Source organism: Lactuca sativa, chromosome 5, assembly GCF_002870075.4.
Source record: "Lactuca sativa cultivar Salinas chromosome 5, Lsat_Salinas_v11, whole genome shotgun sequence".
In the NCBI taxonomy this organism is placed as follows: domain Eukaryota; kingdom Viridiplantae; phylum Streptophyta; class Magnoliopsida; order Asterales; family Asteraceae; genus Lactuca; species Lactuca sativa.
This window is the reverse complement of record NC_056627.2, coordinates 357,477,200-357,490,438: the sequence shown is the minus strand read 5'-3', so window position 1 is coordinate 357,490,438 and position 13,239 is coordinate 357,477,200. Positions and strand designations below refer to the sequence as shown.

Genomic DNA, 13,239 nt, shown 5'->3' with positions numbered 1-13,239 from the left:
TCAGCAATATACGAAAATATTCTTCCTTTTATTTTAGGTTAGAGTGTTAGACATTATTCAAAGAAATTTGTATTTGGCGTGTATTTAAATGTATAATTTAACATATATGTTATTTTGTTTTCTCTAGATATCAACAGAAAATAAAAATAAAATCAAAAAGCTTATTATTGTAGTCAAACTAAGGAAAAATTTGTTAGATTTGGTATAAAAAATGGTATACAAGATGAAACATTATTAACGACTTTACAATATCGCAAACCTAGAAGCATCCAAGTTAATTAGTCCAAGCTAATTAGTATCCAAAACAAGATACAACTGTATATGCGTTACGTACACATTAACGATGCATAGCTTCTCGTCACTCGACTTGATTTTCCTTTCGAAGAAGCAGTTCCCTTATCCCTTCAACTGAATGGCTACCATTTGAACACACCCACAATTGCACTACCATAAAACCACCTTTGGCTCTCTGGCATCTGCAACAATGGCGACTCTGCAAACTATGGCGTTCTCATCACCGGTCTCTCATTGTTGTAAAAAACCTCAATTTCTTCCAGGTACTTCTACCTCCAATGGCGCTTCCATTTAGCTCACTCATCTTTGTAAATTGTAATCAACTAGGATTAACACGAATCTGTAAATTGTAGATTTTCTCTTGTTTGTTGATGAAAAATAGTGGTAGAACTCGATTTTGTATTGTAGCTGATACATTTTCTGTTGTTTGTGCACAGGAACGATATCAGGAGTTGTTTGTCACAGTTCGCGATCTGCATTCACTGGTCAAGCATTGAGCATACCGATTTCAAGGCAAAATCCCAACAGATTGAACAACTGTCGCACATTTACACTCACTATACAGATGGTGAAACCATCAATCCAGTTCATACCAGGTAAAGATGAACAGACGATACCAGACGTGAAGCTAACGAAATCAAGGGATGGGACTAATGGTATGGCGATTTTCAAGTTTGACCAACCATCTGTGTTTGACTCATCTGGTGAAGTTGGAGATATTACTGGTTTTTTCATGATTGATGATGAAGGGACACTCCAGTCAGTTGATGTCAGTGCCAAATTCGTCAATGGAAGACCCGCAGGGATTGAAGCCAAGTATGTGATGCGGACTCCACGAGATTGGGACAGGTTCATGAGGTTCATGGAGCGTTATGCTAATGTCAATGGATTGCAGTTCATCAAAAGCTAAAGGCAATGTATATATCCTACCCTACCTTACCCTACCCCTGTGTTTTTCTTTACTGTAATTAGGTCATCCGAAATGTGACACATTTGAGATATTATGAGTACAATCTACGGATAAAGTTTCAAATTCAATTCTTTCGAGATATTATATCATTCATGGGGTTTTGAATAAATATATTGGCATGGATGACGGAACAATACATTCCTTATATCGAATGTTGTGGATCTTTATCAAATGATAAAGAATCTAGCAATACTTTAAAATAAAATTTGCCTAGGCTAAGGCTGCTACTACTACATATGATTCTTGTTCTTGTTAGATGACCTTGTGACTAGAATAGGACTTCGGATCTTGATTTTGTCATCCTTCAAATTTATCCATGTCAACTGCCCTTGACCAAACTTCCCTCTTTTTGACCCTGATGATTTTCTTAAAATCAACCAAACCCTGTAACTCAAACTCTGATTCAAACGTGAGAATGTCAACCTCCTTGGTCTGACACGTACTTTGACTCCTTCTGGTGGAACCACTTTGATTGTGTAAACCGAGTTGGGGTCTCCCACGTTTGTCACACGTCTTTTAATCATCTTACTGTTCATCCCGGTTCCAAAAACCACAGAAATGGAAGGGTAATTGAGGCTGAAACCCCTGTTCTTCTTCATGATATCATGACAACTCACGTTCCTATGAGTAATGGTGAAAATCTGTGATTTTGTATACCCAATGCCACATAAATGAATGATGTAATCATTTGGACTGATGTCATATATCAATCCAGGTTGTATAGCTCTTTCTGGATTCACATGTCCAGACCCCATAGCAAGAATCCCAGCCGGTTTGTTTCCATCCATGATAGGTTTCCCATAATGATCTGTCGTGTCGCCTGTTGTCATAAGTGCGGATTTAATGGCAGCCGGGCTCCATTTCGGATGTGCGGCCCGTATCAAAGCTGCAAGCCCGCCAACATGAGGGCATGACATAGATGTCCCCGACATCACCGTGAAGTTGACCCTTCTAGAATCTTCCGGAAGCCCCGATGGCCCTAGGTTTTGTGGCCAAGCCGCTAGAATATTAACACCCGGGGCGATCATATCGGGTTTAGGTATCACGGGGTCCATGAAACTTGGACCCCGTGATGAAAACTGAGCCACCGAAGGGGCTCTGGTTTTCCCGATCTCGGTCCCACCGAATATAATCCGTGCCGTTGGTCTTTTTGTAGAGTTTATATAACTCTTCAAATGAACCGATTCTGTGTACCCGATCAATGTCGCGGGTAAAACATGGGCATCAATGGAGTCTTCCTCCATGTTTATCTCGGTGTTGGCCAGAATCATGGCGGCACCACCAGACTCCTTCACGACTTGCCCTTTCTCCGCCCGCCCGTTGACACCACGGTCACAAACCACCATTTTTCCGGCGACTTTATCTCTAGGAAGAGAATCTTTAAAGCAATAATTACTTCCTCTATCTCCGCCATTTAAGTAAACAACTTCTAGAACCTTCTCGGAACCCGGGTGTAGGTTCCCGGGGTACATAGACTCACCATACAGAAACCTTCCATCGCCCATACGAACCACCGCCGGAAACCGCCGGTCAAGTGTGCTAGCACCAACGGTTGCAACCCATGGAGCCACATTGGCCACGGAGTTTGCAATCGGCCCGTTGTTCCCAGCAGCACATATGACAGAAATCTTATGCTCCATGGCCCGGAAACTACCGATTGCAATGCTGTCATCATAAAGCGGAATCGGAAACCCACCGAGAGATAACGAAAGAATGTCAACCCCGTCTCTAATTGCCTCATCCATTGCTGCTAAAATATCCGAACTGTAACACCCGCTAAACCAACACACTTTATATATCGCGATATGTGACCCGGGTGCCATACCTCTCGCCTCACCCGCCCCGTTCCCGAGGACACTCGCCATCGGGACCGCAGACCCCGCTGCGGTTGACGCGGTGTGGGTCCCGTGCCCGTGGGAGTCTCGGGCAGATAAATATTCGGACACTTCGTTTTCGGTTGGAGTCAATGAAGCGACCCGATGACCTTTACTGAAAAACCGAGCCCCGATTAGTTTTTTGTTGCAATTGGAGGTGTTAAAGTCGTCTCCAGGTTGGCAAAGGCCTCGCCATTTGGCAGGGACAGGTGGCATTCCTTGGTCGTTGAAGCTCGGGCTTTCGGGCCATACCCCGGTGTCGAGTACACCGATGATGGACCCGCGTCCGAACCCGGATTTGACCCAAGCACCGGTTTTTATCGTTGGGCTCAGGCCCAGGAACTTGTAGGAGTAGGTGGTGTGGAGTTTGTGGACTCGGTCGGGTCGTATTGCGATAACGTGGTGGAGTTTTTGCATGGAGTGTAGCTCGGAGTCTGAGAGCTGGGCTGCAAAACCGTCCATGGCGGATTGGTATGAGTATAAGAGACGGGAGGAAGGAGGGTCGTTGATGATTTTTTGGAGAAAGGAGAGGTGGAAATGGAGTTTGGATTTGAAAAGGGAGGGTGATAATGACATGGCTTGTGGGTGGAGTTGGATGATGTAGGTTTTGAGGGGTTGGTGATCAGGGGAGGAGGTGGTTTGGGTGGAAAAGATGGAGGATAGTAATAGAATGGAATAATAGAAAAGGAAGGTGGTTTTGAATGTTGCCATTGAAGGTGGTGTGGAATGTGTAGAGAAGAAAATGGTGGATTTGGGGGGTATTTATCATTTATGTTATGTGTAGGAGGATTGGAGGAATAGAATGGAATTCAAACTGAAGAAGAGAATTCAAATGTCTGAAGGCTCTGAGAAAGAAAGATAAAACTCGTGAAAATTAAGAGCTCTTCATCACGAGGATCTTTTGTTGCATGGATTGGAGAGAAGAGAGAGAGAGTGGGAGTGTCTTGTTGCAGGAGCTTGGTTTTCACGAGATTTTTTTTTTGTTTAGTTAATAGTTAATAGTTAATAGTTAATTACCCGGCCCATGAACCAAAATTTGGGTAAGGATTAAGGTTATTTTGGTGATTAAGCATAAAAGGATATATAAGGATGCAAATAAGTGTAGTAGGCGAGTAGGGTTTAAGGAAGGATGTTTTGTTTGGTTAGTGGTGAGACACATATGTGTAGTACAGTAGTTATTAATGAGGAAAATGGCTCCATCATATTTATTGTTGTACATTTATTTCTCGTCAGGCTCCTACCAAAGTATTTTTTTCCTAAAAAAGTAGAATTGGCCAGAATTGGGCTAGTAAGTTACGACTACGAGTGGCTCTGGCTGGGTTCAGACTTCAGATTCAGAAAAAAGAGAAATTAAACTGGAACCGGACCAGCATGGATTCTTTTCTTTAGTTTTTTCATATAAAAAATAACTGTTTTTGGTTTTTGGACTTTTAAATGAATTGTTAGAAGCAATTATATGTGCTATTTTCTTCTTTTTATATTTGTTTTCCGGCTTTTGCCAAGGGGTGAAATATTTTGTATCTCTTAAATAGTCTTTTTCAAACAATGCACATTTTTGCCTATATGGGACGAGTTTTGTTCTTCTTAGAGATATTACCCTACCATGTTTCTTGCATCGAGCTTTATTTGGACTGTTAACTGCAACAGAAGTTAAGTTCTTTGACGATACTCCAATACCAATGGAAAATGATCACAAAGCAGGTTTTTGAGTTTTGAGAGATTAAACAAACAAAACTCTATAAAGTGTATATGCATTATTTTCCTAGTTATTTTAAAATATGGAAAGTGTGACGTAGATAAGGTTTCGAGTTTAACTTTGAAATTTTTATCCGATAATTGTTGAAAGATTAGAAGAAAAAAGTAATATACCAATTAGATTTTAAGGTCCAAAAAAATAATACTTTGCACACTTGTTACGATATTCCTTCTACTGTTTATATGGTTTGTAAAAAAAAAATGTAATACAAAACTTTGTGGTTTGATACTATAATTAATCATTTATCAAGTATGATGACATATTTTAACAATTATAGAAGTTAAGGTGTATAGTATAGCATCTATAGATATATGTTTGTTAATTACTTTATATTATTAATGTCATAAGAAAATATTACATCAGGAAGACATACTAAATCATGTTGATATGATACTATTATTATTATTATTATTATTACTTATTTAACGGCTGGCTAGTGGTTACAAACTAGTATCACCAAATTAAAAGAAATCATCAAGGTCCGGATTAAAACCCTAGATATTTAATCTAAAAGGCAAAGCCTCTATTAGGTGGATTAGTCTCACACATTAAATAAATATTTATCTTTCACAAATTCGTTCAATTTATATTGTAAGTAACTTATTGTTTTTGTTATACATGATTGTTGATAGTTTGATCATAGATATTTTAAGGAAGTGTGTATACCTTGAAAAGCTCTAATTCTTTTTTATTGTTGTGAGCCTAATATATATTTGAACCGATTCGGTTCATATTTGGTCTGGCCTAATAGTTGATACACGCTCTCATTTTGGGTTTGATTGCTATCATCAGATGACTATGCAAGGCCCAAAAGGAACACTAAAGGTCTGCAAGGTTCAGAGAATAACAAAGAGCACATGGACAGAAGAAGTCTCTTAGTTGAATTAGTCAATCCTTAATCATGTTTATTTTCACAAGGTCCATGACCAGTTTGTTCCTAGTTTCCAGTAGGTGCATGCATATTTAAATTGTTTGTAAGTATCGTTTTTGGTACATGAGTGAAAAACCCCAAAAAATTGCTTCATTCTCTTGTCTTCTTCTTTGGGAGATTCTCAAACGGGCTTGTATCATGTGAGTATCATCAGGATCTCATGGTTTGAGCATTATTCTCAATCAAAACGTTCAAAAGTTCAAACGTCCCAAGACAAACTTTCTATTTATAAATTGACCGACTATGCTTGTAATATAACTGTCCAAAAATGTGCTAAATTTGATTTTTTTTTAAAATGGTATCACTAAAGAGAACAATTTGTTTAATATGAAATACTAACACCAAAAAAATGTGCTAAATTTGATTTTTTTAAATGGTATAAGTAAAGAGAACAATTTGCTTAATATGAAATACTAACATCGGTTCAGTGGCTATGAATGTACTAACGGTTCAGCCTAGTACCGTAACTTCAAAATATTAGTTGTATCTTAGTGACAAGGTATATTAAGTTCTAAAAAGTGTATTTTGACGCAAGAATTGGTGCAAATGTTGATGCATAAAGACTACTACGATGTGACAGAGAGTGCACAAACTTACTCATATTTTGAAGAAAATGCTTAACCGATATGGAAAACTAGATTTTTGAAGACAAATTGGAAAGATAGTCAGAAATGTCATCATATATTAACAACACCAACGTCGAAAAAACGAAGGAAGATTTTATTGTTGACAAACAGGAACGAAATCCAAATTACAGACCAAATACATCGTCTAAAACCAAGGTCGTCCTAGACGGTGGACAACATAAGCGAACACCAAGGGTCCATCATTCCAAGAGGCCCCAAATTTTTTGGCCTTAAGTAGTAGCAATCACATAGCAAACATTTTTTTCCCATTTCTGAAGCTCAAAATTCGTCAGGTGTCAACTACATTATGAACGAAAAAGGAAATCATTAGAAGTACTAAGTGATTTATAACATTCTAACTTCCTTTTTTATCTTAAGCTTAGAGACGAAATTCATAATTTATGAGTGATATATGTTCAAGACTATGGCATATGACTCACTAACAATATGTATTATTCATAATTATATCTTTTATGAGCTTAAATTTATTAATAAGCATGTGCTTTTCGATGCAACATGTTTTTGTCATAATTCAAAACAAATAGCCCCCATGCTTATCAAACCATTCTTATGAATTGGTTTATCAAATTAAAATATTGGATATGTGTAGGGTTGTAAACGAACACAAACATGTGCTTGTTAATGTCCGTTTGTTTAAGTTAGCCGAACAAATGAACAAACACGAACGGATAAACGGCCGAGTTGTCTTTTTTCATGTCCGTTCGTTTAACAAATTACATTGTTCATGTCTATTCGTTTATGTTCGTGAACATGCTAAACGAGCATAAACAAACAAAGATAATCAAACATAATTGAAGATCTATAAACATAGACAAACATATAAGATAGTAATGTAATCAAGGACAATTGAACATGTATGGACATAAAAGGAACTTAAGTAAACGAACGTTCACAAACATAATTAAACGAACGATAACTTGTATTCATGCCCGTTCATTTATTAAATAAACGGACCTTCTGCCTAACGGTTCACGAAAAATTCATTGGACGTTTGATTCGTTTACAGTCCCCTAAATATGTATGGTAAGCATGCAAGTTTTTAATGGTATGATTAGTTTTGATTTTCTTCTAAAATCACAAATTTTGTTTATAGTCAACTGCCCCATGAGTTGAAAAGATTTATATATTAGGGTGCATCCTTTCTCTTGACAGGTAGTTTTATGGTTAGTATGTTTATAGTAGAGGTTGACAAGAAACATATAAAGACATTCTTTGTAAGACATGTAATTATGAATATCAATTAATAACAATAAACTATGATGAAGACATTTATTAAAAGGGAAATCATCTAAGACCATGATCATGCTTATTCGTTTTTCAATGCTGATCTTGATATATTATTTGTAATTTTATATCTAAAAAGTCAGAAAAACTATATATAAAAAATTAGTTGATTTTTATTAAGTTTCATTGTTGAAGAAGTATATATATATAAAAAAAAATAATGGATTTTTATTATGTTTTATCTTCGAACGAACCTTTATGTTTGAAAGGACCCTGTCTAAAACCACCACCAACCAAGAATATTACAACCCCGAGCAAGATTATCCATATAGCAACATCTACAATTTTTGAAAATTCCCTATAGATATGCTGTTTCAATGATATGCTTTTTATCTTCCAAATTATGTAAAGTTATTTAATAATTTCTAAGTTTTTATATTAATGAAATATTGAGCTTTTATAAGTTAATGTTATGAGATAAAACCTCCCAAAAAGACAATGTGGAGAAAAAACCCGAAATCAAACCAAAGAAACCTAAATCTGAACCTAAAAATGCAAATGCAAAAAGCGGAACCGAACGGATGTAGACCAGATCGAGACCGAAAAAGATCGCCCAAGATTGGGCCGGTCTCATAGTGTGATACTGGTTCTGTTCAACTCTATAACACAATAATAAAGTGGTTGTGGAGGATAACATGGTAAGCACCCCCAAGAAGCGATCCAAGTTCAAATCCCCCATTCCTCCATAACCTCGAAATACAGGGGAAGCCGTACTTAATTGGAATTTTATGTTTTTTATTCAACAAGTACGAATAAGGGGTGCTAAACACGTTTACAACCTGGAGACCGGAGATTCCCTCAACATAGTCAAAAACCTCCCTCCCTCAATCTCCCCAAAAACTGCCATGTGTCCGATTAATTGCAAACACCAATACCAATACTGGTGCTAAACACGTTTACAGCCTGGAGATGAACTTTCTACTTTCTTCCCTACAACTTACATACATACACTAGTCTGTCTACAACCTCAACCTCCCCAAAACTGCCATGTGTACAATTGACTGACTTTTATATATGGATGGTGAGTTTGACCTTTCAACACCTTTTCTCTTTACCACGTACTAAAATAAAAGATAAATATATACATAAGAAGGTCGTAAACATCCAAATACACTTTAGGTAGACATTTGATCCATTTCAGCAACCAATGTTGGTTGTTTACAATCAACCCTAAATAAAATCATACTAGATAAAGATAAACAGAGGTAAACTCGGGCATTCTTGTTTAAATGGTATTGAAAAAGAAACAAGAGTTCATGCAATACCATGTTGTATGTGTATATATTATCATTACAAAGAATCACAAATCGGATAAAATGACAAACTATATATTAGTAGCAAAATTATAGTTTATCCTGCTTCAACAACTGAACGAGTAGACAATACACTAGATTGTAACCTCTAATATGACATGTATAAACGACATTTAACCAAACATTCCTCCTCCTCCATTACATCTCTATGACTCATGAGTGATCTCTTTGCTCGTTTTTCCAAGAATTCTTTGCTACTTCAGCTGAAGACCCGTCTGAATCGGTGTTTCCATCATTCGGTTTTGGTTTAGAGAAAAAGGGATCCCATTCATGAACACCCACATACTCACCTTCATCTAGCAATGCATACTTCCAACTAAGTTCCTCAATAAAATCATCATCAGTGCGCCCATCAATCATATCTTTCCTCAATCGTGTCACCTTGTTGATAATCGCTTGAACAGATACATCAAAAGCATCTTTATGAGACTCTAGCTTTGAACGTGGGTCTGCGTATATTAGCCTCGGGATCAAATTTATCACCTCTTCTCTCATCATCTTGACCTGGTCAACAGGGATTTGACCCAGTCGTTCCTCTAAACTGATATTCTTCTTACGAAGATCATCCTCCGGGATGAAAACCGAATACTTTGTGTAATTTTTGGGAAGATGCCAAGTGTACTGTGTGTATGCAGAACCAGGATGAAAGAAAACAGGAATACAACCAGCCAACATCGAGTCAAAAGCTGATCTTCTTGTGTAAGAATCTCCTTGAGGTTGTAGACAAAAAACCGAGCTCTGAAACATCTGCATAATGCTACTAGGGGAATGGCATTTGCTCTCTCCAAGATCACATTCTAAAAGCTTCCCAACATCTGAATTCTTGCACTGATCGATAATCTGACCTCTAATGGATTTAGGATTATCAGGGCGTGGTGCACCAGCAAAACAGAAGAGCCATTTCCTATCTAGATTCATCATCCGATCCTGCCATGCAAACACTTCAGAATCCTTTGATGGATGAAAGTAGGTGGGATAAGGAATTGCAAAATCATTTGCATTCCATGGACTTGATTCTACCACAAGCATTGACATGTTTTTAGCAGCTGGTAAAAACAAAAGCTTATTCCCCCAATCGGTTTCTTCTTCACTTAATCTCCTGAAATCCCATGTGATCCTACCCGCAACAAGAAAATGATCCTTTCCCCCCATTATGCTCCATTCAGGTCTCTTCTGTAACCAATCAACAAGATCAAGAGAAGCAGCATCTCTGGTTGATATATTGTATCCCCAAAGATATCTTGCAATATCAAAACCTGCATAGAAAGGCACAAAGATGGCAGCAGCAAGGGATGAATCTTTAGTCAAGCACTCGTACTGTTTCATCCTGTTACTGAAAATAACATCCACTGCAAACTGATTTGTGGCATACCATCCGTTATCTGAAAACACCCCTTCAGTGTTCTCTAATGGAGGTCCAAGTCCAGCATTCGTGGTGAACTTACACATGTTAGTCCATTTGCTAAGACTCCTACACTGCTTAAGCATATCCTCATTGAATCTTGGAGGAAGATCATGAACATATACATATCTCCCACCACATGGATCACTTTTGTTTTCCGTGGTTTTCAATGCCTTCACAAAAGGGAAAACTTTCGGCTTGTTAAGATCATCGTTTTTCTGTTCAATTACAGGGTCTGGTTGGGGGATTTTAGGCTGAGGTGTAACGGAATGAAAAACCTCTGGCTTATCAAGATCATCAGTTTTTGGTTCAATTACAGGCTCTGGTTTGGGTGTTTTCAGTTGAGCTACAACCAAATCTCTACTCTCAGATTTATCATAATTCTCTACATGGTCGATATCAATCTCCGGAATTGGACGACTAACGGGGATAGGTTCAAGAGTCCTAGACTCAGATGAAATGGGATTAACTTGAAAAGATCTACCACCGATAATAACAAAATGGAAGTACAATAAGAAACCCCAAAAGAACGCACAAAGCAACCCTAATACACAGAGACGAGACTGTTGGGACTTGTTAGTCCCCTTTTCCATATGATCCGTTGAAGGAGTCACCGGTGAACGGCGTCTCATTAGGTTTTAAATCAACAAAATCATAAACACATACATAACAATAAAAAAAATCAATGAATCAAGAGAATGAATCTAAAACAAAGTGGAAAAAAAAAAAAAAAGGGAAAACTTAACCTGACAAAACGAAAATCGAAGCACAGAATGAAACCAAAGTAAGATCAGATTAGCAACATTGCTATAATTGACGGAAAATTTTTCAGGTGAATGCAGTTCGCTCTTGATTGAAATCAACAAGTCAATGAAAGCAGATCGAGGTCATGAAAACAGAATCAAACATGAAGTGATTGATGATACTTACTTGAGGATCCAACTGCAGAGAGAGAAATATAAATCTATAGAGAAAGAGAGAAAGAGAAGATTCAAGTGTAGGTGATGATGACCGACGAGGGATTTGCATATTAATATATGCGCTTTGGTTTTACTGCGTCAATTGTGTGCAGTCAGTCCAAGAAGAACCGGAGGAGCGTAAGTTATCATCGTAGGCGTAAGTTAGGGTGAGGCTGTGCAAAAGTCCAAAGAAGAAGAACCTGAGAGGCGTAGGTTAGTATAATGGTATAAGTTAGCGTGACGGGTGCTTCATGCCTATTTCCCCGCATAGTGTCGGTTACCGTAAAATATAAGTTAGAAACGTAATACTAATATATTTTTTTATATTATATTATCACCTTGCATCTCTCAATCATTGTAATATACTAAAAAATATATATTTGTCATTTTATATAGAATAAAATAATATTGTAAACTAGTTCTATTAATAATGATTTTTGTGTAATAAAACTCTATATCTTGTCCGAATGATAGTAAAATTAAAATGACGTTTACCTTAAAAAATTGATAGAATACAATATTCATATAAACGAAAATACTTGTGTTTTGAAACAAAAATTACATTATGTTTGCATTCGTTATTATTAAACATGGGATAACCTTGTAGTAGTTTGTTTATTAATACAGTATATTGGTCTTACTAAATAACAGTCATAGATAATTAGATATTATAATTTTGTTTTTTGATGATGGTAATGAGATTAAAAAATAAGGCTAAATGCATAAACCAATAACAAATTTTAGGTAATATATTTTCGTGAATAATATCATGTTAGTGTTGTGCATGCTATTTCCAGATGGTAGATAACATGGACGACTGTCCTAGGCATATTGTTCATAGGAGCCCAAAACTTTTAGTCCATATTATACACTCATATTATTATTTGATTAATCTTCTTCATTTAAGAAATTAGCTTCCTAAACCCAAATAATTGTATATTGTACTGTATGATATCAATTTTGATGTTTGGGAGAATTGGATCATAATTCATAAACACGGAAATTAAGAACCGGAGAAGGAAAGCATAGCACCAAAACTTAGAAGTTGAAAAACAAAAGAGGCAGGAACTACGATCAAAATGTGAAAACAGTATGAAATGGGGAATCAAAACATCTCCTTGTCACACTATGGAAGAAATGAATGTTTTTTATAGTTGAATCATGATCAAAATTCTCACATATCAGCTTCAATCAGGTGAGAGGGATTGGATCTTGTGAATTTTGTTTGTTTTACCTCACAAATTTGATTACATTATCCAAGTTTGTTTATGTAATTTGTCTAAATATTTTCATGGCATCTAAAAATATTAAAATAAAATATTTTTCATATATTAGTGGATTTTTGTAAAATTTATGTTTTTAAGGAGCCTTAATTTTTCTCTTGCCTCGGGTAGGAGTTAAAATGACATTAATTCAAAATAAATAGTTTTTGATACGTTGTGTTTATTTTATTTTTATTTTTATTTTTTCATTTTTTGTAAACCACTAATATGTTAAATATAATTGTAATAATTATAATATTATGAAAATACTCTAACTCGTTAAATATTAATGTCCATTCATAAGCATATTGGTCGAAGTTAAATTCAGTTTTAATAATATTTTATGGTTTAATCATGATCCAAGCATTACTATAGATATTGATAGTTTAATGCACTTCATGTCTTCACATTAAGATGTAGACCCCCGCTGTTTTGTGTGTTCAACCACAAACACTTAATATTGTTTGTCTCTAAATATTATTTCTTACGAGACAATGCATTCAAATAGCTGGTGGATGAGCACGTACATTTTCACATAATTGGTAAA

At 36.4% G+C, this 13,239-nt stretch overlaps 3 protein-coding genes across 3 annotated transcripts; 1 reads left to right on the top strand and 2 right to left on the bottom strand.

Moving 5' to 3' along the window:
- Positions 1–398: 398 nt before the first annotated feature.
- LOC111912546 (photosystem II reaction center PSB28 protein, chloroplastic) lies at positions 399–1,332 on the top strand. The gene is made up of 2 exons (XM_023908279.3): positions 399–557; positions 732–1,332. Exons 1-2 carry the CDS (start codon positions 485–487, stop codon positions 1,202–1,204), a joined length of 546 nt encoding a protein of 181 aa, XP_023764047.1. The 5' UTR covers positions 399–484; the 3' UTR covers positions 1,205–1,332.
- Positions 1,333–1,387: 55 nt separating this feature from the next.
- Positions 1,388–3,937, bottom strand: LOC111912543 (subtilisin-like protease SBT1.2). Its single transcript, XM_023908277.3, has one exon. The coding sequence runs from the start codon at positions 3,847–3,849 to the stop codon at positions 1,495–1,497; it is 2,355 nt and encodes a 784-aa protein (XP_023764045.1). The 5' UTR covers positions 3,850–3,937; the 3' UTR covers positions 1,388–1,494.
- A 5,072-nt stretch (positions 3,938–9,009) lies between these two features.
- LOC111912545 (xyloglucan galactosyltransferase MUR3) lies at positions 9,010–11,547 on the bottom strand. Its single transcript, XM_023908278.3, has one exon. It carries the CDS (start codon positions 11,101–11,103, stop codon positions 9,223–9,225), a length of 1,881 nt encoding a protein of 626 aa, XP_023764046.1. The 5' UTR covers positions 11,104–11,547; the 3' UTR covers positions 9,010–9,222.
- Between the last annotated feature and the right edge of the window lie 1,692 nt (positions 11,548–13,239).